The sequence below is a fragment of the Euleptes europaea genome, unplaced genomic scaffold (genome assembly GCF_029931775.1).
Source record: "Euleptes europaea isolate rEulEur1 unplaced genomic scaffold, rEulEur1.hap1 H_2, whole genome shotgun sequence".
Lineage (NCBI taxonomy): Eukaryota > Metazoa > Chordata > Lepidosauria > Squamata > Sphaerodactylidae > Euleptes > Euleptes europaea.
In genome coordinates this window covers 795,381-822,089 of record NW_026612050.1, presented here as the reverse complement: position 1 = coordinate 822,089, position 26,709 = coordinate 795,381, and the positions used below count along the sequence as shown (strand labels likewise).

Sequence of the window (26,709 nt, the reverse complement as noted above, 5' to 3'; positions counted from 1 at the left end):
TATCAAATGCTGACAGAATTTTTTTTCTGAGGTAGAAGAAAAGACACAAGTCTCTCAAACAGAACAAGCATTATTAATTTGTACCATACTATTGTACATTTGGCACATTTGTTAAATGACAAAAGAAATAAAATCCTGAAGAGAAGACTTTTCAAAAGTGAAAGAAAAGACATAAGTCTCTTTAACAGAACAACAATCATCGTTATTTTGTGCTATAATCCTTTCATATTTGGCACTTTTGTTACTTAATACCATATTGGCAAAAAGGAAATAAAATCCTGAAGAGAAAAACTTTTCTGAAATAAAAGAAAAAGCACAAATCTCTCAAACGTAACAACAGTCATTATTTTGTGCTACACTATTTCCACATTTGGCACAGTTGTTAAATAAGATCATATTGGCAAAAAAGAAATAAAATCCTGAAGAGAAATTTTATCTGAGGTAAAAGAAAAGACGCACTGAAACAAAGCTAGTGCTCTCTCCATGGCAGCGAAGAGAGAACTGAGGGAGGAGCGCTCCTCCCTCCTCCGTCACATTTTCGTTGGGCGGGAAACCGGCTTGCTCTCGGCCTGGGACAGAGGGGAGGGGGAGCGCTCCTGGCGCTCTGAAGCTCCTAAAAGCTTTCTAGTCAGTTCGCCGCAGCTGGCCTGCGCAAGCGCAGTCCCATGCGGGACTGCACAGAAGCCACGAAGATGAACTATGTAAATCAACCAGATGGAACATATAATAGGATCAGCCGATGTAAGGACTATTTTACAGTTACACCAGGTGAATTTTAGTCATAATTGATGCAGCAGTGCACCGAGACAATTGGGGAGATTAAATGGAAACATTGCTAGGAAACAAATGATACTTTATGCCAAAGTTTTTGGTGAAGAGTAATACTAGTGAAGAAAAGAAAGGAACCCTCAAAATTAACAGAGGACCATAAAATAAGTTCAGAAAGAGAGACAAGTGCTAGCAAAGTCAGGAATGCACCGTGCACTCTGCAAACTGAAAATAGTTAAATGTTTCCAATCAGGCAAGTCCTCACCCTAGCCCATAAAATGGCCCCTTACCTTGATAAGGCTAATCTGGCCCCCTGGATCCGCACCAAAGTAACATCAGGACTAGACTACCATAATGCACTGTACATTGGTCTCCCCTCAAATCAATTTGGAAACTCCAGCAGGTGCAAATGCGGTGGATCAGCTATTATTGGGAGCTAAACAGAGCATGCATATTATTCCCATTCTGCAGACACTCCATTGGCTGCTCATTGGTTACCAGGCTCAATTTAAGGTACTGGCTATCATATACAAAACCCTTCATGGCCTTGGTCCCTCTTCTCTGTGGGACTGTCTCTCTTCCTATGCTCCACCACAACAATTTTGCTCATGTCAGCAGGGGCTTCTGTGGGTGCCAACCTGTGTGGCTCCCACTTTATAGAATGGCCTGCCCAAGGAGGTCACGAAGGCCTCCACTCTCCTTGCTTTCTATAAACTATGTAAAACTGAATTATTCAAGAGGGCACAGAAAATAGAGTTGCACTGAACAAAATGGTTCATTAACTTCCTTGGATAAATGATTAGGGACTGAAGTCTATACTGCTGTGTATAGCTTGCTGTAAGTAAGACCCTATGGTGTAATTTTTGCACCACTTAATGTGTTATGTTAATACTTATTGTATACTTCATCTCTGTCTTTCAGAATTCTGGTTGTTTCAAAGTTCTACAATCCTAATGCATTGTTTATAGAATGTCCCATTTTGTTGACTGTATCGACTCATTATGTGTAATCCACCTTGAGTCCCTGTGAGAAAGGTGGACTATAAATGAATAAATAAATAGCCTACTCCCTTCAGGTAACAGACAACAGTGATATTATGGCACCACCCACAACATCACTAGTAGGGCAAGGTACACCAGTACAGCCAGGTTCATTTGAGGAGACTTGATAGATACAAGATAGGAAAAGCATGGCCTTGGGCAAGTTTCCTGGTCAGGTGGCATTAAAATGTTCTAAATACATAAATAAACATGTACATTTAGAAACCAAACCACTCTCAATTCAAAACTATGGTAAATGCAAATCATGGTTTGGCACGTCATCTGAACTGAGCCCTTTGATTCCGAAAATTCTTTTTACTCATGTGAAAACTTAGATTCCTAAATACTATTTGTATACTCTTATATGGTTATACACAATACTTAAATATCCCTATAGTATGTGTTCCTAGTTTGTGTAAAGCGTTTTAGTATGTGTGCTAGTAGACAACATAAACATACACAGTGTACAGCTGGTTTCTATTGGTTACCTTGCCCCAGTCCCTCTGGCTGTCAGTGCAGGCAGATGGCATCTTTGCTTTCTTTTTACTCTGCTTGAGTTTTTCCCCAGCTTTTACAACTTCATTGGAATCATTTTTACAGGAAGGACAATACCTAAAAAACAACAAATTTTACATTATCTACTCCTGCACCAGAACTGAGCTCAAAAAACACTGATTAAATGTCTGGAATAATTTCTTCAACACTACTCATTTCCATCATTGTTGTATTTTGGCTTCTCCTTCTTTGTCACTTCCAAGTTCTCCACTGCCCCTTTTTGTTCTCACGCTGCTGACTTTTTGTACATCTTCAACAAATAATACATTCTTCTTCAAAAATACTCAGGATTGTCTGTGGTATGCTATTTTAATCAAGCATTGCAGACAAATATTTCCAGTGATCAAAGGAGGGGCTTCAGTGCTCAGCTCCACTGATCATCTCCCCATGACTAGCAGAGGAAATATGTGCAAAATTACTATATTTGTATAATTTGTGACATCTGTGCAATTCTGATTCTCTTGACAAAGAACTGCAGTTTCTTAGACAGGAATAATGAGGGAATAAGACAATGAACCTGCTGCGTGACATGACGTGGTGATGCACCTATTTGCAAGCAGATTTACTCACAGGTATACCCATCAGCCCAGCATTCAAACAACTGTAGTACTTTTCCATAGGTAAATCTATCTGCAGACACTCACTTCGTTCTGTACTTCAGTAGCAGATATGAACAGAGGCAACATTTCTCCATTCAGACATATATACTTCACCTGTGTTAATTAAGCCTGAGCAGAGTAATTAACCGCCACATTCCTTTTCCACTGTAGCCAAAAGGGCACTATGCTCCATTAAAGCAACATTCTTTTTTTGGGGGGGGTGGGGGGACAGACAGGCCCATCACTTTAAGGATCAATCAGAAACTCCATAAACAAAAAAACAAAAAAAGGACACTCTCTGCAACCATATCTAGCAAACCATTTTAAATGAAATAAATATGTCTTGCATTATTTACCAGTCCTCATCTTCGGGTATCTTGCTTAAAGGTGGATTCAGGCAGTATATGTGGTAGGCCATGTTACACTCATCACAGAGAAGTTGCATGTGAGCATCCTGTTTCCCTCCACACAAATAACACGAGCAAAATCGACATTCTTTATCTGGATCAGCTCGGCAATGCTTGCATTCAGGGCCACTCTTTCCTGCAAAGCAAAGTGAGATGATCTTATCTATTGCTGAGAGATCTTACCCACACTTGTGCATGACTAACTAATCAAGAGTTGTTTTCAAGCCAGGTTGCTTGGAAGATTTTATTTGGAACATTACCCCAAGGATGGAAATATCAAAACTCACTACACCTGGAAAACACTAAGAATTTGTTTAGGAATAGTTACTACAAAAGCAAAGACTTAAAAACAAATTTGGTTTTAGTTTCTCCTATATGTTTAATTCAGTAAAGGTCTGTTTACTCATAGCTTTTCTGTAAAACCTTAAATGTAGATTTAGTAGAATGACAATGACAATGCTAAGGAGGCATTCTACATGAGGCTGCCCTACGTGGGGTGACTATTTACACTGTTTACAGTGTTCTCTAGCATTATATAGGTAGTCAAATACTTGTTTACCATTCTTAATAGATTTTTTCAGCAGTGGCTCTATAGGCATTGCACTCCCTGCCACCAGAGATGCACCAGGTCCAGGATTTTGATCCATTTATATGTACAGTTTAAACCTTTCTCTTTGAGGAAAAATTATCTTTAGATATCTTGAGAGATAGAGATTGTCTTATTTCTGCTGCTGGTCTGACTGGAATTTTGGTAAGCTGTGTGATTTTTAAATATGGTTTTTCTGTTATTTTAATGTAGTTCATGGCAGTAACTGTTTTTGATAAGCGAATTATAGATTTAAGTAAATAGAAATGGAAGAAGTGAATCCAGATTTACATAGGATTTGCCATCAAAGTCAACTGCGGGTGAGCAGTTGCACATATTTCAACTTGAAACAAATTAGGCAGAAACTATCCAAAAATGTATTGCTGTAAATTAAACAGCACAATCAACATTACATTAGTATAACAATAAAATGAGATACTAGATGGGATATAGATTATTTCCTTCTTTAGAAAGCAAAGGGTAATATACAATACTGATACTTGGGATTTTCCATTTTTAATAGTGCATTAAGCAGAGCAACACCCTTGTAAGCAAACTGTCTTTAATGGACTTAGAATGGCATAACTCTGTTTAGGATTGCACTGTAAATATACTGAAACTATACTGTAAGTATCACGTATAATGCATCAACCCATATTTTTAGAAAGCTGTGAAAACATAAAAGCAAAACAAATACAGTGGAACAGAATCAGCAAAAGAGATACATAGCAGTGGGAGAGTACTGTAATGGTACCCACATAAAATAATGCTTCTTGTGATAAGGAGGAGAATAAACACAGACAAGTAGTTGGGAGAACGTAAGAACATAAGAAAGGCCCTGCTGGATCAAACCAAGGCCCATCAAGTCCAGCAGTCTGTTCACACAGTAGCCAACCAGGTGCCTCTAGGAAGCCACAAACAAGGGAGGAAATTAAAGACTTAAGAACATTTAAAGTAAAAATGTGAAGAGAGCAGACAAATAGTTCTCCAACTTTTCACACAAACAATTTTAAAATAAATGTAATTTAAACAAAATGTAGTTTACCACAACACAAATAGCTTGTTTCTCCTCTATTGCAGGTGGTTAGCCTGGATGTGGCCAAAGGCATAAACTAAAGGGCCCTTGCTCTTGGCTCACAGCCCGCACAGCTGAGTGAGAGGGCCCAATGGATCTAGTACTGGCCCAGGAGTTGGAACTGAGCCTTTGTTTTGTATATCTAAATTACATTTCTGCTTTTTAAAAGCCACCTTCAGCCCCCAGTGGGAAGAAGAGAGGAATACCTTAAGTGTCAACCCATTCCTAATAATAATAACAATAACAATAACAATAACAATAATAATAATGCCTACTTTTGAACTCTCCATCTGCAAACGTCAGAGGATATGCTCCTGGCTTTTCAATCTTGTATATTTCCTCAGTAAAAAGTAGTTTGCAATCATTTATTATATTTTCTGGGCCTCTGAAAAGTAAAACAGATAATATTTTAGCTCAATGTATCTCCAACTCTGATTATAATAATTAGACAAATGCGATCTCAAAACACTAGAGTTGGCTGGATGAATTGCATTTCATAAAAAGATTAATCATGAAGTGATCATAGTCTGCAATCAAAACTGAACAAGCAGTTCTCTTTAGGCAGTAATTCTGGAATTATTTATTAGCTTGCAAGTAGTTCTGCTTCAAATTTTAAGATTTCCAGTACAGTGAAACAAACTCTAAATTCACCTGAAACATACACTCCAGATAGGCTGGTTGTAAAGTATTTACTTCCTTTTCTATATTGCTATTTGAGACATGGTGACCAAGGTGGTCCACAATGAAATTAACAATATTAACAATAAAATAAGCAGTATGACAAAAATATATAAATAACCTGATATAAGCAGCAGCAAAAAGGGATCAAGAACAATTTAAGCCGAAGTTTAACAATAATATTTAACATGTAAAAATATAACATAAAAATAAGTCAGAGAACATTAAGTACTTCTATGTCTCACTGAGTTCAGTGGGAGAGTTAAGCATCTCTCAGATATACACATTGAAATCAATAGGACTTACAAGTGAACATGAGGTGCCCTGCTGGATCAGATCAGTGGTCCATCCAGTCCACTATCCTGTTTCACATAATGGCCAGCCACTTGTCTTGGAGGGTAAACTAACAGGACATGAACCCAAAGCTGCCTCTTGATGTTATATCCTAGCACTAATATTCAGAGGCTTACTTCCTCTGGACTTGGAGGTTCTACTGCCCATCAACTTCATCAGGTACTTCTGAGTTCTAGTATTATGAAAGACTTTTTCTGTATCCCCTTAAGCCACCTCATACATAATTTATAAGCCTCTATTCCCCCACACATATTTTCTCTCACCTAAAAAAGCCCCACTCTCTTTAGAATCTCTCCACAGGAAAGTGTTCCAAACCAAACCCTTATTCATCTTGGCTGCCCTATTCTGCCCTTTTTCAGCTCTATAATTGTTTTTTCAGGTATGGTGACCAAAACTTTACAGTATTCCAAATGTGACACTGAAGAATTATACAGAAGAGATTAAAGGATGACAGATTTCTTCAAAGAACAAACTTTTGAAGAACCTACTTTTGAGAAGCAAAAACTGCACTGAGACTAATTGGGACACACAAATCACCAGGAGTAGATGGGATATCAATAGAGCTATTCCAAGCCACAGAAGCAGAGTCCATCAAAGTCTTAACAAGAACATGCCAACAAACATGGAAAACAAAACGACGGCCCACAGACTGAAAATTTACATTCCGATTCAAAAAAAAAGATGTCAAAGACTAGCGCAACTATTGGACTACTGCATTAATTTCCCACACTAAGAGATTGCATATATTTACTCTCTCTCTCTCTCTCTCTCTCTCTCGCATATATTTACACTACTGCTACCTCTTTCTACTGGAGTAATTAGATGGTTTTATTTGGTTTTTAAGTTTTACACTATTTGAGGACGGATGGTTTTAAATTGTTGTATGTTTCATATGTGGTTAGCTGCCCTGAGCCCCACTGTGGCAGTGGGAGAGGGCGGGATATAAATAGAAAGAATAATAAATAAACACAAGTAAAGTGATGCTCAAAATCTTACAACAAAGACGATTACCTTATATGGAACAAGAAATGCCAGATGTTCAAGCTGGATTCAGGAAAGGAAGAGGCACTAGAGATCATATTGCAAATTTACCTTGGTTACTGGAGCATATGAGAGAATTTCAGAATAAAAGTTCAGGCGACAGAACTTTTAAAATATGCTACTACTGTGACTAGAATTTGCCTGGCATCGAGATGGAAACAGCAAGAGATCCCAACAGTAAAAGATTGGAAAGACAAGTTAGCTGAATATGCATCGATGGTTAAACTGACTAACTCAATAAATCAAAGACCTGCAGAAGAATTTCAAGAGTTATTATTATGCTTATGTTAACTGATAGAATCCCAAATAATTACTTAGACTTAGAATAATGTGTTTAGTGATCTATTAGATAAGGAGATCAGAGTCAGGAGTCTTGTTTCTCTATACTTATAGTTGAATGATTGAATAGACTGATTGAATAGAATGATTGAATTTGCTTAAGATAATTAATATGAGAACACTAATATTAAGAATTATGACATTAGTGATATATAGAGGTGAAACAAGGAAACATACTGATATAACATGAATATCATATTATGAAAATGAGAATTTATCAAGTGGTAAAGGGGATATATGAAGTAAGCAAAGATATTGAATTGAATTGAAATAACGTATGAGAGGTAGCCAAAGTAGCTTCTTGTTATAGTTAGGTATAAATACACATGCTGAAAGGTAGAACTGTTTTAAAAAATAACAACAACATATTGTATCTAAAGTTCAAACTAATACAGTAACTGGTATAAAAAGGTGTAATTTATATTTTTGTTTAGTAATAATTTTTAACATTGATAGAAAATATCCTGGTAGTAAAAACAGCAGGGATTCCAATAATAATGCTTCAGGTGGTTGTTTTACCTTGTTTATATTTATGATTTTTTTCCTTTTTGTTCTTCCCCCTAAAATCCCTTCTTTAATTTCTGTATCCCATGTTTAAAAATTAATAAAAAATTTAAAACCATGAAAAGCCATGGGTGTTTAAAAGAAATGGGTGTGCCACAGCATTCAAATGTTTTAATGCACAACCTGTACTCTGGACAAGAGGCTAGGATAGAATATGGAGAATTAGAACAATTTCCAATTGGCAAAGGTGCCAGACAAGGATTATTTTATCTCCCTACCTCTTCAACCTACATGCAGAACATATCATAATAAAGCTGGATTAGATTTAGATGAACACGAAATGAAAATTGGTGGAAAGAACATTAGCAATTTGAGATAAGCAGATGACACCTTACTGGCAGAAAATAGTGAGGACTTTAAACGACTACTGATGAAGGTTCAAGCAGGAAGTGCCAAGGCAGGACTACAGCTGAACATCAAGAAGACAAAAGTAATGACTACTGTGGAATTACACAACTTTAAGGTTGACAATGAAGAAACTGAAATGGTTACAGATTTTCTATTCCTTGGCTCCATCATCAACCAAAAGGGAGACTACAAACCAAGAAATCAGGAGATTGGGACTTGCAAGGGCAGCCACTAAGTAAGGAGCTAGAAAAGATCCACAAGTGTAAAGATGTATCACCGGCAACCAAGATCCAAATAATTCATGCCATAGGATTCCCCATTACTATGTATGGGTGTGAAAGCCAGACAATGAAGAAAGCTGACTGGAAGAAAGTTGATTCATTTGAAATGTGGTGCTGGGGAATTACAGATACCGTGAACCATCAAAAAAGACAAATCAGTGAGTTGTAGATCAAATCAAGCCTGAACTCTCCCTAGAAGCTAAAATGACTGAATAGGCTATAGTACTTCGGTTACGCCATCCACTTATATAAGAACATTACAATATTAGCTATTTTATTTTAAATCCCTAGTTTAGGTTTGCCTTTTTCACTACTGCCACAAACTGAGTTGACATTTTCACTAAGCTATCTACAACACCAAGATTTCTTTTCCTCTCAGTCCCCACCAGTTTAAACCCCATCACCATGTATTTAAAGATGAGATTTCCCCCCCTCCATTGTGCATCACCTTGCACATACCTACAATGAACCAATCTGAAGAGGTCCTCTTGGAGATCTTCACAATCCCCTTTGGTTTTCATTGTCCTGGATAAATTGGAATCATTTGCAACCTTGGCTGCTACACTGCTTGCCCAAATCGCAGTTCACTTATGAACATATTAAATAGGACTAGTTTCAATACCGATCCTTATGGGACCCCCCTCCATTGCAAGTATTTTTAATTTACTTGGATTCTCCAATCTTTGGTGAGGGACCTTGTGAAAAGCCCTCTGGAAGCTCAAGTATATAATTATGTCTACAGGATCACCCTTATTCACATGCTTGTCAAACATTTCAAATAATCCCAAAAGGAGATGAGGCGGAATTTCCCTTTGAAGAAGCCATACATGTACTTACTAAGACTATCATCAAGAACAATTACCGTATTTTTCGCTCCATAAGACGCACTTTTTTCCTCCTCAAAAGTGAGGGGAAATGACTGCGTCTTATGGAGTGAATGCCGGCTGGGCACGTGCGCGTCGGGATGGCGCGAGCCGGCATTCCCCGCCTCGACGGCCAGCTGGGAGGCGGGTGGGGCCGCACAGAGCCACGTGTGCGCGTCGGGACGGCGCTAGCCGGCGTTCCCCGCCCTGACGACCAGCTGTGAGGCAGGCGGGGCACACAGAGCCGGCTCACGCCGTCCTGACGCACACGCGCCCAGCCGGCTCTGTGCGGCCCGCCTCCCAGCTGGCCATCGGGACGGGGAATGTGGGCGGGGAACGCCGTCTCGCGCCGTCCCGACGCACACGCCAGCTCTGTGCGGCCCCGCCCGCCTCCCAGCTGGCTGTCGGGGCGGGGAACGCCGGCTTGCGCCGTCCAGACGCACACGCGCCCAGCCGGCATTCACTCCATAACACAAGTTTTTAGAGGCGGAAAACAAGATTTGTTCTTGTTTTCCTCCTCTAAAAACTAGGTGCGTCTTATGGTCAGGTGCGTCCTATGGAGCGAAAAATACGGTACTACTAATTTACCCAGAACAGACATTAGACTAAATGGCCTATAATTTCCTGGATCTCCTCTGGACCTCTTTTTAAAATTTGGTACTACATTCACCACATTCCAGTCCTTTGGTAGGAAGACTGATTTTAGTAACAAGTTACATATACTGATTAGATCAACATTTCTAATCTGAATTAAGGACCCTCAAGTATATGCCATTTGGACAGGACATGCTCATTTTTAATTTGTCCATTAGTCCCCAAACTTTTCTCTCATCATACCTATTAAAGTACATTCACTGAACACCCTTCCTGAAAACAGCAGCTCCAGCACGATTATTTCCAGCACTTAATTCAGACAACTGCTGGACTGCCTTGTAGAGCTCATATTTCTGTACCCACTTTTCAGCATAACATGATAAACGTACATATGCACCCCATTTTTGCAATTGTTCCTGCTCAAAAGCCAAGGATCTCACACAACATGAGCCTCTGCATGCATAGGCCTTTGAGGAAAGCACCTATTATCAAGTGCTACATTATGGAAATAATGGAGAGGCGAAGCACACTTCCATGCTTCCACCATGCATGTTACAGGTTCAGCATCTGAAAAGAGATCTAGTTTTCTTAGACAGTTGTAAGCAAACCAGTAATAATGTACTATAATTGCTAAAGGAATGCACTCTATTTTAACAAAACTATGATGTCAGAACTGGGATTTAATTCCACTTTCATTCCAGCAACCCGCCAGTATTCTTATTGCTGCTGCCACAGTAACCAGAGCTGGAAAGGGAATTTAGTAACTGTTGGGGCTACTGAGATCCCTGCACCCCAAAATTGCTATCTCATACTTCTCTGGGTTGGGAATCTAAGAATGGAACACTACCCCTGAAATAACTGCCAATTTCTCTTTGAGATATTCCTTTAGGGAAAACATGAAGGCTTTTTCTTTTTTGTGGATTTGTGGGCAAGATATTGGAGATCTGAGCCTCTATGTGAGAAGGGATTGGTCATGGGGGTTCTAGGTGACAGCTGCTAGCTAATTTATGTATGCAGGCGTGTTTTACGTATTGTTGTGTTTGGGGAACAGACCAGCCAATGCTGGGATTATATGATTTAGAAGAGATACAGATGTGAGTGGAAAACAAACTCTACTAACAAGCTAGACATATTCATGCTATTCCCCCTTCCAATGTATTTCTTAGCCTGAAGTGCTGGGTTGCCAATTCCATCAACTTATCAAGTCTTAAACTGCTGCTTAATGCAAACTCAGAGAATGGGAAGATGCTTCCATCCAGGATTTAATCTTATATATACCAGTTTGGCTGGATCATCTAAGACAGTGATGGTGAACCTTTTAGAGACCGAGTGCCCAAACTGCAACCCCAAACCCACTTATTTATCGCAAAGTGCAAGCACGGCAATTTGGAATGATCTTCCACTATCTGTTTTTGCTTTTTTTTTTTTTTGCTGTACTCATTTTTGGGTGTTCAAGACTTGTAGTCTACAAAAACACAAAATTAAAAAAAAAATGAAGCACCCAATACCAATCTATCCCTATACCAAAAATAGCTAACACTATTAGTTAACACTAAAGAACACTGAATCAACAATCTACGGCAGTGATTCTCAGTTGGGATTCCTTTTGAATTTGCAGACCTTTTGGCCTGCTCTGAAAAAGGCATCTGAGTGCATTTCCTACCTTTGATTCACCTCCACTGTACGTGCGTTGGACCTATCTAGTCCAGCTCCTGTATCTCACAGTGACCCACATCTATAATAAGGAGGTAGCACATACCCATCAGGCCTAGTAACCTGTGATGGACTTTTCCTCCAGAAATTTGTCCAATCCCCTCTTAAAAGCATCTAGGCTAGATGCCAGCACCACATCCTCTGGCAAGGAGTTCCACAGGTTAATTACATGCTGGGTAAATGGGTGTGCCTCTTTTAGTAGGGGATTTCACTGAAAGGTAGGAGGCGCCGCAAAGCCCATGCTGTGGCCCGAGCGCTCTGCTCCCCTCCAGCTATGCCACGCTGTGAACTATGCTCCCCTCCAACCTAGCTCCTCTCCAACCCCACCACGGGAATCACCTTCGCCACAGACTCAACAGGCTGCCGTCCATGCCACACCCTCACGCCACATGTGAGCCTGGCTTTCTAGTAACGAACTCAGGTGAACTCTGTGCTGGGGCGACGGCGCGTGTGCCCACAGAGAGGGCTCTGAGTGCCCCCTCTGGCACGCATGCCATAGGTTCGCCACCACTGATCTAAGACCAGGGAAGATACAGCAGATTGTGTTAATGTGTGTTAAGTGAAGAGAGGAGTCATTCTGGTATGTCAGAATGTCATTTCCTGCATTAGTTATCGTGACAGGGACTTGAAGTTAGGGGACTACCTGATAGGAATAGTAGTCCTCTGACTTCAAGAGTATATCTGGTAGTGGGCACTGAAAACAGAATAAGGATTGTGGGTGTAATGCCCCTCCCCCACCTTCTGTCTGTCTGTACTGCCACAGCTGGTATTGAAGACCACAGGCTGATTATCCTGGAAGATTTGAACATTGTCGCGCCGCGCCTGGCCTCCGGCGGCCCCCGGGGTCTCTGCCCTGGAGAGGGGTGGGGGCAGGGGAGCCTCCTCGGCCTCAGACCAGTCCGAGGGGGAGTCAGAACTTTCTCCCCCCTCGGACGTTGCCAGGTTGCTGGCCAAAAACCTCCTTCAGCCTACACGCAACCCCTTTCCGGCTTCCTCCCCGGCCTCGGCTCCCCTCTCGCTTTTTAACCCTCCCCGGCCAGAGAGGCCCCGCCCCTTCCCCGCTACCGCCTTTTCCCACATCCCCCCGTGCCTGATGGCCGCTCGTGCGGCTCTATCGGGTTCGCCGGCAGCTGCGGCGGCCCTCCCTCGACCCGCCCGCGCCCTCCCGACCATCAGCTGGTGAGAGGGGTGGGGTCCGCCAGGCCGCGTCACTCCAGCTGCGTCGGGGCCAGCAGCTCCTGGCCGGGTTGCTTCTTTCCGGGGCGGCCGCGCCCCGTCCAGCCGGCTGCCTGGGAAAAGAAAGGAACCGGCGTTGAGGCCCCCCCGACTCTCCCTGAGGGAGCCGGGTGATTCAGCGCGCCCCCCCTGCCTACCCTGTGAGTACCCCAGGGCCCGGGGGGTCAGAAGCGGGGAGACAGCGGCCCGGGAGCCGGCCTGGAGGCTCGTCTCGGGACAAACATTCACACTAAGACCATTTTGTTAGATGCAACTTGGAACTTCATGGTCTCTGTGGCATGTCCTGTTAATTCTGGTGCCATTCAAATAGCAGAGCCAAACTCCTCAGGAATATGATCTAGGACCGGGGAACCTTAATATAACTTTGTGTCATACATCATTACTTAAGCCATACAGATACACAGCAATGCCATAGCAGTGGGATATCAGTTAGGATGTTTCCTGATGGCTCTGGGGAATTTTACTACTGTTGTGGCAGGTGATCCTTTGATAGTCCACATTAATCCCAGGAATGGAGCAGTGGCCTAAGCAGATGACAAGATTGTACTTTGGTGCCCTTTTCCACTGGGTCAACCCCAGCCAGTCCTTTGGTTTACTAGAAGCTGTGCCTAAAACAGTATGAATGTTGGTTGAAGAACACTGCCAACAATAGATCTGAACACAAGCTGAAGCTTTTCTTACAGCCTATTTTGTGGCAGTGAGGGCAAGAAAAAAACCTAACCACCACCGCTTCCACACAGAGCCATTCAACACAGCTATTCTAAATGGTCAGGGACCTTTCATAACTAAGCCTATAGAGCAAGTTGGAAGAAGCCATACCAGCCTGTTTTATTACTAATTTTGCAATTTATAATTTTATAATTTATTAAAACATTTATACCCCACCTTTCCTTTTGGTTCAATGCAGTTTACAATAATATAATATGATTATTGTAAGCCTGGTATGATTATATTATACCAGGCTTTCAGTGTTGTCACATTAATGAGACAGGGTTCATAATGCCTCTTGGCTTCTCCTATTTTGCTGCAAACATCAGTTTGCACTAAGGATGGAGACAACATTCGTGGAAAGGCAAGCCATAGCTTGTCCTAATTCTATCAGTCTATGGGAAAATTAGCCTAATCCATCTTGGATGCAAGAAAGGTCTCTGTGAGATAACAGTTAGGAGCAATTCCCGCAATCTTGAAAGAGGCAGTCCTAAGGCTATTCAACTAAAGGTATGCATATTGTCAACAATAGGGAACACTGAAGAAATCTGCAGGAGTGGCCATCCCATTCCCCCACCTTTGCTTCTTTCCCTCTCTCCTCCTCTTCGCTCACTTTCAGACTCTCTGTCATACACACTTTCTCTCTTGGGAGGAAGCAACAGGAAACGGTTCCTCTCTCCCTCCACAGACTTGCAGTGCTGCTACTTCAGCAGTGATGAAAGGGCTAGTGGCAGTGGTTGCTCCTCACCCCCATGCACACACACTCACACAGAGCCTCTGCTGGCTCTCCAGAACACAAAATTGCAAGACTGGCCATTCTGTGAAAGCACAGACAAATGTTCTGTATTTTGAAGTTTTGTGGCACCCCCCTCTTTTAACTTACAATTTTTTCTACAAGCTGGGGAGGGGGGTTCCCCCAAGTTTGCAGGAAAATCTTCCTTCTGTCTAAATGGCCTGATACATGGATTTAAGTATCCCCAGATGGAGCCACATTTGGTTATTAGAATTATATGAAGATGACTGGGTGCATTCTTTTTTTTACTTCTTGTTCCCAGCTTGCCAAGGTACTTCTCTCATCAGCCATTAAACTACCCAAGCAGTTCAAATCTCCTCACAGAGAATCTCACCTGATAACTCCTCCCTTTTCCCCACTTCTCTTCTGTAATCTTCTGGATACATGTGAAGGAAAATATTTTATTTCTTCCCCTTGTATCAGAGGAAGGGAGCTTTAACTCATCAAAGCTCATAATGCAATAAATTTTGTTGGTCTTTAAGCTGCCATTGAACTTGGGTTTTCTTTTGTAACCTAGAATCATAGAATTGGAAGAGACCCCAGGGTCATCTAGTCTAACCTCCTGCACAATGCAGGAAACTCCAATTTTAGTATATGTGCTGCCAAAGCACGGGTCACTGGAAGGTTGGTGGGGAGGATGATCATAGAGTTGGAAGGGACCATCAGGGTCATCTAGTCCAACCCCCCTGCACAATGCAGGAAATTCACAACTACCTCCCCCCAACACCCACAGTGACCCCTACTCCATGCCCAGAAGATGGCCAAAAAAACCCCTCCAGGATCCCTGACTATATGGCCTGGAGGAAAATTGCTTCCTGACAACAAAGTGCCAATAGGTATTTCCCTGGAAATGTAAGAAAGGGCCACGGGAGCCAAACACTGATGCAACCCTTCCTGCCCTCCCTCTCATGATCTTCCTATGTTCACAGAATCAGCATTGCTGGCAGATGGCTATTTATCCTCTGCTTAAAAACCTCCAGAGAAGGAGAGCCCAACACCTCCTGAGGAAGCCTGTTCCACTGAGAAACCGCTCTGTCAGAAAGTTCTTCCTAATGTTTAGTTGGAAACTCTTTTGATTTTATTTCAACCCATTGGTTCTAGTCCGACCTTCTGGGGCAACAGAAAACAATTCCACACCATCCTCTATATGACAGACCTTCAAGTACTTGAACATGGTACTCCCAGTCACCTCCTCTCCCAACTAAACATACCAAGCTCCTTCAGCCTTTCCTCATAGGACTTGGTCTCCAAACCCATGTTACCATCTATACTCAGATTCCTTCGTGGAGGTAAGAAAGGATGTAACATGATAGATATCACATGCATCCGAAACCCATTAAAGTCAGGATTCACACAAGATGCTGACAAAGACCTACGAGATCTTCCTCCTGCTTCTTTCCTTTTTAATTAGCATCCAGATTGATAAAGAGTTCTAGAGAACCCAAAAGCTTGCAAACTACATTGTACAGTTTTGGTCATTCTTAAAAATGGTATTAGAAGACTTTTGCTTTAAAGGGCTAAAGTATGGGATTGGCAGCACAGCCCCAGGGGTCCTTGGTTGACATTCCAATAGCAAACTGTATCACAAAACCCAAAAATGTCTCTTTCTTGGCGCAACATTTCTTAAATCGATTTAGAAGCCCACACATGATTCCTATTGGAAGGCAGACATGCTAAACAAGGACAAAATTCTTCAGGATGGGGGGAAATTTACAAGACTAAAGATTGTCTCCTTTCTACACACTTTATTTGTATCTCCAAAGAAGGTTCACTAATACAACACAGTAGAGGCTTTGCTCCACGAAACCTGGATGGTCATAAAAGATTTAATATACAGCAACCACCTATTTCTTGGATATTTCCATCCTTTCCTTCATGATCTTTTAATTCTGAAAACAGATCTAAAGAGAAGGTTAGTTTCTACATACATTCACCCAACATTAAACTACTGAATCAAAAGTGTAGCAAGTGTCACTAACTCAAACCAATGAGAAGACAGTGGAATCTTGAAACAGCAGGTAGAAAGGAAAAGAAGTAGTGTCCCAGAAAGCCAACAGGATCACAGTTTTAGACCCCAGCAAGAGATCCATATTTAGACCAACACTTGCTACAACCAATTAAGTAATCTGGCAGTTTCCATTGTTACTTTCAAAGAGCCTCCTTAAGATCAGCAAAGAGTCACTGAAAGCTACAAGGCTGAACTCAAGGTAAAATAATTAAACCCAGTGGAAAGTATCTTATTGGCACAATCATAACATACGTAATAATAATTTTATTTATATTTTTTCACAGTAAAAGCTAATAACCTTTACACCAAAATCACTTAAGTGAGACAAACCTACTGTGATGCTAATTCAATAAAATAATGACTGAAACACCAAAGAGTTCAGTACTTCATGGCTATTTTATCCCAATTTTGCTAAATATTCATGATCATGGTTCTTTTGAACTCTTCAACAGAGTTAATCAAATGTAAACTGAAAGCATGTTTGTGAACTCAAACTTATTTTTCCAGATGGCACTTGGTCAGGAAACTGACTAGAATACTGTTATGTTTCAGGAATCAAATGCATTTTTTTCATATTCTTTAGAACAAAGGACACACCACAAGAGTAGTACACCCTGACCTGAATGGCCAAGGTGAGCCTGATCTCACCAGATCTTGGAAGCTAAGTGGGGTCGGCCCTGGTTAGTACATGGATGGGATACCACCAAGAAATCCAGGGTTGCTACACAGAGGCAGGCAATGGCAAACCACCTGTCTTTTGCCTTTAAACCCTATGGGGTTGCCATAAATCAGCTGCGACTTGATGGCACTTTGCACTACCACTCCAGAAAAAAATATGAAGTAATGTTCTCCCCCTTCTAAACATGGTAAATATTCAGAATAGTATCTTCCAGAACAGACTTAATAGAACAGCACAATGAAGAAACAAGCAGGGTCACCCAAGTACTGTTAGTGGGGTGTCATCTCCCACTGCTGGTTTCTTCCTCCCCACAGTGTTTTCACTGTCCCTTCTTCTTTCCCATCTATCTTATTCAATTCCCTCCCTTTGGCTGCTGCTTTCCATTAAGCCACTCATTCCCTTTGCTACCCCAACATCTACTCCCCCTCAGGCCCATGCACCTTCTCTCCCCCACACACACACACTTCTGGCCCTCTTATCTCTTTTTGGAGCCACAGAATGTTAGGTTCCATTTTGGGTTACTACAGCAACCCCAAATGCCACCCAAAACACTGTTTTCCCCCCTTCACTATTCAAGTTTTTCTGCAATCCTGGGTAGATATTTCCATTATCCCTATGTACCACATCGTGTGGATTTTTTTGATCTGCATGGTGGAGTCAAGCTAAAAATTATGATAGATCCTAATAATTTTTGCTGCTATAAACAAAGTCTGCAAGAGCCATAAGCAATGTGGATTTCATCTTTCATCACAATAACAGTCTGTAGTGTGTTCGTTTTTTTTACAAAACATTAATGGTGCAAGTGTATTTATGTGTGATATGCCTAGAGAAAATCTTCAGGAAAACAGACATATATAGACTCATTCTCTGATACAAACAAATGAATACCATTGTTTATCCACATAGCTGACAAATTATATAGAGATTCAAACATCATTTCCACACTGGCCATAGAGGAGGCAGAGTACGACTTCATCAATATGTTACCACAAAGGTACGCTTGAGTGTACACTGGACACAAGTACAGCCTTCACACACATCTCCCAGCCCAGGTGTGGGATTCTGTGTATACCACTACCATGTAATTGAGGTAATATTTAGGAAAATATGAGGGGGGGGGGAAGATTTACATTTGAATAAATTAATCTTTATTGAACACAAATGAAAAAGAAAGGCAGAAAGGAAAGCAACACAATACAGTACACAAAATCAGGGAATGCAATGGAACAGCAATTCAAACACATAAAATTAGGGAATGCAGTTAAGAAGTTCCTAGTGGAAGCAGTCACACTGAGCTACATGTGCCTGCCCATGACTAGTCCAAACAGAGTTCATCCGAAGATGCATGCTATGTCACCAATTATGACTGTCCTGCTGACATCAGTACCGCTGCCAGCCCACTTCCTGTGGGCACACCAGGAGTCAGGACTGCTAGCTGCAGCAAGCTGGGAGCTTTTCCATGTTGACTGTGCAGAAGGGGAAGGACCATGCCAAAACCAGATGGCTGCAACACTTTCCTTGCTAGGATCTTTATTTCCTCCACCATAGGTAATAATAGAGCACTGGGCACTTCTTGCCACAAGAAAGGAGGAGGATGGGAGGGAAATATGAGCAAGAAGACCCAAGTCAGGAACATGGAGGAACCAGGCTGAAGATCAGAATAGCAGAGCAAGAGGAAAAGAGGGAAAGGAGAAGAAAATGGAAAACAGCAGGAAAGGTCCTATATTACTAATCCTGAAAGGTTAGCATTGTCAAGAGTTGTGATGGTGCAAAAAACTATTCTGGGGTAAAGATGAGCTCAACTATAAACCTCATAAAGAGTCACAGTGGCAGAGGAACAACATTGGGATAAAAATGAGGGACATGCATACTAGATGGAGGATACACTTCTGGGTAGCAGTGTGCGTGAACAAGATCTTGGGGTACGGGTGGACCATAAGTTAAATATGAGCAGCCAGTAAGACACAGCAACAAAAATAAGCTAATGCCATCTTGGGGTGCATCAGCAGAGGCATAAGATCCAAATCACAAGATGTCATAGTTCTGCTTTGGTCAGGATGCACCTGGAGTATTGTGTGCCGTTCTGGAGGCCTCACTTCAAAAAGGATGTGGACAGAATCGAGCGGGTGCAGAGAAGACGAGGATTATCAGGAGCCTGGAGACCAAGACCTATGAAGAAAGGCTGAGGGGAAAGTTTAGTCTGGAGGAGATTGAGGGGGGACATGATTGCTCTCTTTAATTATTTGAAGGGCTGTCACTTAGAGGAGAGCAGGGGAGCTGTTCCTGTTGGCAGCAAAGGATAGGACTCATAATAATGGGTTTAAATTGCAGGTAGAGAGGTACTGGCTGGATATTAGGAAAACATTTTTTACCATAAGGGTTGTTCGACAGTGGAATCAGATTCCTAGGCAAGTGGTAAGCTCCCCCTCACTAGCAGTCTTTAAGTAGAGGCTGGACAAACACGTGTCAGGGATGCTCTAGGCTGATCCTGCGTTGAGTAGGGGGGTTGGACTAGATGGCCTTTATGGACCCTTCCAACTCTATGATCTATGATTCTATGAAAAGTGAACTTAAAATGTCAGGCAAAAGGTAGGTTCGTATATACTTAAAATGCATGCCCTTTTCTGCCAGTGGCAGGAACAAGTCAGTCTCAGCCACCCCTCTCTACAAAAGTTCTTCCTTGTCTTCTTTCTCTTCCACCATCCAATGCTGTTTGCCTGTATTAGGGGCAAAAGGTTAGCTTTCTTAAGGAAAGGGGCTCCATTCCCAAGCATGTGTGCAAAGCACTGGAAGCCTCACTGGAAAGGCTGGAGAGTAGTTAGGCAGGGAATGGTTGGGGAGGAAAGAAAAGGCATGAAAGAGCTTTTATGCAGAGGAAGCCTCTGCGCCAGTATTTTAGACAACCCTGCTAGTAAAAATGGTGCAGTTAGAGTTGCCACTTCAACACTGCTTCCTTCACTCGGCGAAATGAACTTAAGACAGGATATCCAGCGAGTAAGCTATTTCTGGCTTTGCTGGCAACAGTCATGGTGTTATTTAAAAGGTCTGATTGACCATATTAGTCAGAACATGTTAAAATTCATAAAGCCATTTGTTTAGCAAAGATTGATCTTTCCCAAAACGATACCTTTATACTTCCCATTCATAGCAACACTTGAGTAAAACTCAGTTGCACTTACCTGTAACTGGTGTTCATCGAGGTACCCGGTGCAGACACACATTGGGACTGCGCCTGTGCACAGGCCTGCCGCCAGAAGGTTTTTTCTAGCTGTTAGCCTATCAGGGGGCACCCATCCCAGGAGTGAGCGGGAATGGCTTCCCACCAAAACCGTCACATGACTCCCAGGAGGCGCATCCCCTTCCCCTCAGTTCCTGCCTGCCGCCGCCAGCCCAATAGGATAGGCTAGAGATGGCAGTAAGAGAGCTAGGAGGAGGACAGGAGGGCACCTCGATGAACACCAGGCACCTCGATGAACACCAGTTACAGGTAAGTGCAACTTAGTTTTTATCTTCAGTCCCGGTGCAGCCCCGCATTGGGATTTTAGCAAGCTTACTCACATGTACAAGGTGGCGGGTAGCGATCTTACTGAAGCATCGTCTGTAGCTCCGCTTTGCTGACCTCTGCTTCTTTCCTTGTTTGTAGGTCCATCGTGTAGTGTTGGCAAAGGTATCCTCCAAAGACCACGTAGCTGCTCTGCATATTTCCTGCAGCGGGACCTTTTTGTGGAAAGCTGCCGAGGAAACCTGTACTCTAACAGAGTGTGCCTTTATGCCCAAGGGACACGGCATCTTTGTCATTTCATACGTTGTAAGAGTAGTTGATATCACCCACCTGAAAATCATCTGAGAAGAAGCTAACCTATCCTTCTTCTGGCCAGAGTGGCAAATAAAAAGGGATTTTACCATCCAAAAGTGTCTTGTTCTTTCTAGATAATAGAGTCAGGTTCTACGCATGTCCAAAGAATGCAGTTTCTTTTCTGCTTCCGATTGTGGGGTGGGAAAAAACACTGGCAAAATAATATTCGGTGCCAGGTGAAACTTCGACACTATCTTTGGGCGAAAACTTAAACTAGGATGCAATACTACCCGTTCATTGAACACTCTGAGAAAGGGAGCATCTATCCTTAACTCCCCTACTCTCCTAGCTGATATTACCACCACCAAAAAGGAGACCTTCATGGACAAGACATCCAGCAGGCATGAGGCCAGTGGCTCAAAGTGGGGACCCATCATCTGACATAGAACCAGTGAAAGGGACCATTGAGGGAATAAGTTTAACAACCCCTTCAGAAGTCTCTTAGACAGCGGGTGGGAGAACACTGTGAGACCATCTATTGGTTCATGATAGGCCGAGATGGCTGAACGATGAACTCTCCCTGATGCCACTGATAAACCCCTGTGCACTAGGGAGACCAAATAGTCTAGTATCAATGGCATGGGCATGAAAAGGGTGTAGAACCCTTCTCTCTAACCCATTCATCAAACAACTCCCATTTCCTGGCTTATGAATATCTTGTTGATGGCTTTCTGGAATGAGACAGGGCCTCAGGGACCCTATCTTTTCCTTTCCTTTCTTCCTTAGAAGCTCCTTGATCCATTTATCTTGAGCAATGTAAATCTAGTGTTTGAGGGATATAAGGACTGAAATAAATCTTGCCACTGACAATGTAGCCTTGGGATCCCTGCCACTTAATAAAAAAGGCATTATGTCAGAGACAGAGGCATTAGATTTATATATTAAAAGGGGAGAGATATAACGTGATTGAAGTTCCTCATAAAAGAGGCATTCCAAGAGAGCATAAGCTAATGAATCAATAGAGCCAGAAGAGCAAGGACAGGTCCTGTCTGGGTATGGTATGCACCTCGTACCTTCCACCCTTATTTTGCATAGTACCCGAGATATTAGTGGGATAGGGGGGAAAGCGTAAAACAGGCAACCTTCCCACCGCAGCGGGAAGGCGTCCCCCAGTGATATACTGTCGTTTCCCGCTAGGGAGCAAAACTCTACTGCTTTCTTGTTGAGGCGAGTAGCGAATAGGTCCACCTTGGGTGCACCCCATTCCCGGAAAATGGGGCAGAGGTATCTGTACTGTATGGACCATTCATGATTTGTCTGAAGGACCCTGCTGAGGTGGTCTGCAAGAGTATTTCGCACTCCCGCTATATGGATGACCCTTAGGGAAATCTTGTTGGAAACAGCCATCTTCAAAACTCTCAACGACACCTTGCAAAGGGACAGAGAACCTGTGCCCCTTACTTGTTGATGTAGAAGACTGATGTCATATTGTCGAACTGTATTAAAATGTTGCAGCCTCTGAGCATATCTGAAAAAGAGGTAAGGGCATAACGAACAGCTCTGAGCTCGAGTAAGTTGATGTGAGCTGTGGATAACTCAGGTTCCCATACTCCTTGTATGGACATGCCTCTGCAGTGAGCCCCCCAGCCCACCAACGAGGCATCAGTGGTTAGTGTGTGGTTGGGGCTCCAGCCAACTGCACAGTGTAACCAACTGCACAGCTCCCTTGGAGATAAGCTCCTTAAGTTGCTCAACGAACTGAGGAAACGGATTATCCCTTGCTGTTGAGGGATGGGAGCAAGGAGGAAGACTTTTAAACGCAAGGAGGTAACCCTCCAAAATAACTTTCATAACCCAACCATCCGAACAGATTTCTCTCCAACGGGAGGTAAAAATGATTCAGTCTATCCCTAAAAGGGAAGGCTTCAGGGGTGGCATTGCGGCCTAGTCAAAATTTTTGCTGTGGTTGTGCTCCTTAGCCTGGTGAGGGGCAGGAGCAAATCTGGATCTGTTGTTTCCCCATCTCCTGTTTGATTGGGGAGGATGGAATTGCGACTGCTGATAGCGATTATGAGGATACTGCTGTTGGTATTGTCTCTCATAACGCTAATTGTAGAATGAGGGGAATCCCTGTTGGCGGTAATGGAATCTATCCCTTCCTTGTTGCCCAACTGGCAGCACGCCGAGGGATTTTGCCGTCTGTCAATCCTTTTTGATGTTTGTAAGGAATTCTGTTTTGCTTGCAGCAAATAAGATGGATTCCTCGAAGGGGAGGTCTTCCACTTGGACTCTCGTGTTGACAGGGAGGGCTGTGTTTCTAAGCCACGCATGTCTCCTGATGGTGATAGCTGAAGCCATGGTTCTTGCAGCTGTTTCCGCAGCATGCTTCCCCGCTGTGGTTTCTTGCTTTGAGAGTTTGAAAGCCTCCGATTGCAGGAGGTTCACCGATGCTCTGGCTTCCTCAGTCATGGTTTCAAAGTAAAGGGTAAGCTTCTCCCACAGAAACAGATTGTATCCCCCATAATGGTTTGATAGTTTGTGATGTGGAAGCCTAGGGCTGGGACTAAACAAAAACGTTGTCAAAAAAGGCTGGAGCGCTAGTTTGCTTCTTTTCTTGGCAGTGGCAGAGAAGGAACTGAGGGGAAGGGGGTGCCCCCTGGGAATCATGTGACAGTGTCGGGGGGAACCCATTCCCGCTCGCTCCTGGGATGGGTGCCCCCTGATAGGCTAACAGCTAGAAAAAACCTTCCTGTGCGAGCAGGCACAGTCCCAATGTGGGGCTGCATCAGGACCGATGATGAACTGCTGTTACTGGCAACATTAAGACTAGGCAATCACTACATATAGTAGACCACTAGTTAAAACAAAAAGTACCATTCAGTTCCTTAGAGGATAAACATATACATAAAATATCTAGAATCACTCTTCTAATAATGAACTTGTGGTTCTTGTTTATTGATAGACCAAGAGGGAAGGATTAAATGGCCTGCTCAAACCCCTAACAGTGTATAATAGCCTGCCTCATTTCTGGGCCCAAACTTCTTCCAAATAGTAGAAGGAGAGAGAGGTAAAAAAATACCTCCCTTCCCATGTTCTTCAGTGTATAATATCCTGCCCCATTTCTGGGCCCAAAATTCTTCCATATAGTAGAGGGAGAGGGAGGTAAAAATACCTCCCTTCCCATGTTCTTCCATAGTTTTAGAGATAAAAGGATGATTCCTGCTCACCCTGAACCTTACTATTACAGAAGAATTTTACCACAATGCTAGACTGAAGAAATCACTGTGAGGTAAACTATCTCCATTTTAATCGGCTACTAATTAATATTTGGACAACTTTTCTGCTGTACTTTATCGGAAGGCGAAAAATCATTAACCATAACAATGACCACTCAAATTGTTTTATTTAACTAAAAAAATAATATTATATAGCATATGTATTCTTGTATTTGCTTAAACATCCATGTTTGTTAGTTAACATGATTAAACAAAAAAAAAATTTTTTTTAAGTAAGACTGACTTCATCAGCCAGAAACAACTAAAATACTGTTTTCTGCAGTTTACTCTGTTCATCTTCATTTTCTTCTTTGTTCATAATCTGCTCTACTTGACTGAAAGTGGTAAATACAGCCTCTTGTCCTCCATCAGGATCTCCTGTTGATAGGGACGGAGAAAAACACTGCAGTGCAATCAAGCCCAGGGCACAGACCCTAGGAGTGAAATCATGAGCCCTTGAAGACAAGTCAGGGCCATGAACTAGGTGGACCTTGACTTGGCCTCCTTATTCACGTGCCTGGGCAAGGCCCTCTTTCTATCCTTGGTTTCAACCAGGATCTTATCTGATTTGTCTATCGTCCTGGAAGGGGTAGGTCATAACTATGGCCTGCCAAGCCCTGAGCCATGGTGCCCATCAGGAGATGGATCCTGCTGCCATATAGCGGGTCACCAAGGTCATGATGTCAAGGGATGCTTTGGCAAGGTGACCAGTAAGAGGCCCTGCGGCTGCCCGCTGGGATTAATCGATTTAGCTTGTGGGCCTGGCCAATCGCAGCTCTAGAGATGAGAGCTGGGGTCACTGCTGTTCTGATGGTGAGGGCTGATGCCTCATGTCCCTCCCTTGAACCTAAGTCTGTCTTTCTATCCAAGGGATCTTGGTTCAGCCCAAAATATTTGCTGATAGGAAGTCAGAAGATTGGAGTGTTGTTACAGCATTACAGGGGTATCTACCCAAGGTACCTGCAACCTAGCTATAGTGTGAGGGGCCAAGTTATAAAAACCTTTTGGTGGAAGTAGAAGACTGTCTTTTTGCCTAGGGTTTTTTTCCCCCAATGAGGCCTTGACCAGTAACCCAAAAATTCTGGGAACAGCACTGTTTTTAATGGAGGCTGTTCGTCTGGGAACAAATCCTTAGAGCCCATTGGCCAAGATCTTGTTGTTCTGTGGCTCCTCTACTGAGCCAGATTCCTCTGAAAGCCCAAAGCCATAATGGCCTTGTCCAGCAGGTTTTGTTGTGCCCCAACTGTCGGTTCCTCCTCTTCAGAAGAAAACTCTCCTTCCTCCCTTTCCTTGTCATTCCTTTCCTTGATTGAACCCAAAATATTTTCTGATAGTAAGTCAAAAGATTGTATTGTTACAGCTGTTGTTACAGTAGTTACAATTCTCCTTCCTCCCTTTCCTTGTTTTCAAAGGTGTGAGGGGAACCTTCCTACCTGCCTGAATAGACCATTGTCTATGGGACTCTATTTGCTAGACTTGTGGTCCCATCCCTAGGTTTTCCTGGGTAGAGGTCTTTGCTTAGGATAGCCTGGAGGAGAATCCTGTGATCCCCTAATATATGGGGAGGGCATTTGAAGAAAGTGCCACCCTCCTTAAGGCATTTTTCACAATCTCTGCAATCTCAGCATGTAAGGCTGGTTTGCCCCACCCCCCACCATAGCTGCAGCCAGGGGTGTACATTACCCCTCAATGTAAACTCAACCAGAGCCATCTGCGCTGATGGGGTGACCTCAGGAGAGTTAGGCATACTCTCGAGGTCACATAGGACCAAGCCGGTAGCCTGGGAGGGGTCAATCAACTCAAAGGAGGCCCTTTTTTGTGTCTTTCCTAGGTGCTGCGTCTGTCACCTTTCTTTGAGCCATGATAGGCTCACCCCTGCTCTCATCTGTTTTGCTGTTGAAACGGCTGCAGGAGGGTCCGTCATAGATAAATCCATCGCGGCCATGTCACCAATTAACCATTTTGTTTTGATTGGAGGAATAGATAGAGGGGGAAAAGAATGACAGAGGAGGACAAAAGCTAAGAGGAGAGAGGGTGAAAGCCAGCTCAGTAGACAAGATTAGAGACGATGGTAAGAAATCTAGAAAGAATAAAGGTGGGTTTTCTAAAGTGAAAATGAAATAGGGTTGCCATGTTCCTCTTTGCCACCAGCGGGAGGTTTTGGGGGCGAAGCCTGATGAGTGGAGGGACTTCAATGCCATAAAGTCCAACTGCCAAAGCGGCCATTTTCTCCAGGCGGACTTATCTCTATCAGCTGGAGATCAGCTGTAATAGCGCGAGATAACCCAGCTACCACCTGGAGGTTAACAAGCAAAAAATTCACCAATACCGTACAATGAATACTGAACAAAACTGACAGTAAAGGGCTCAAAGGTACTATAACGATCAGTTTAAACAAACGTGCTAATG

General features: G+C 42.8%; 1 protein-coding gene across 1 annotated transcript in view; it reads right to left on the bottom strand.

The window, feature by feature from the left end:
• Positions 1-26,709, bottom strand: part of LOC130492917 (E3 ubiquitin-protein ligase UHRF2-like) — a 113,617-nt gene that overhangs the window by 25,937 nt on the left and 60,971 nt on the right. The window contains exons 5-7 of the mRNA XM_056866690.1: positions 5,306-5,415; positions 3,319-3,505; positions 2,297-2,420 (exon numbers count right to left, since the gene is read on the bottom strand). Coding sequence (XP_056722668.1) covers positions 2,297-2,420; positions 3,319-3,505; positions 5,306-5,415 — 421 coding nt within the window. The remainder of the gene's footprint in view (positions 1-2,296; positions 2,421-3,318; positions 3,506-5,305; positions 5,416-26,709) is intronic.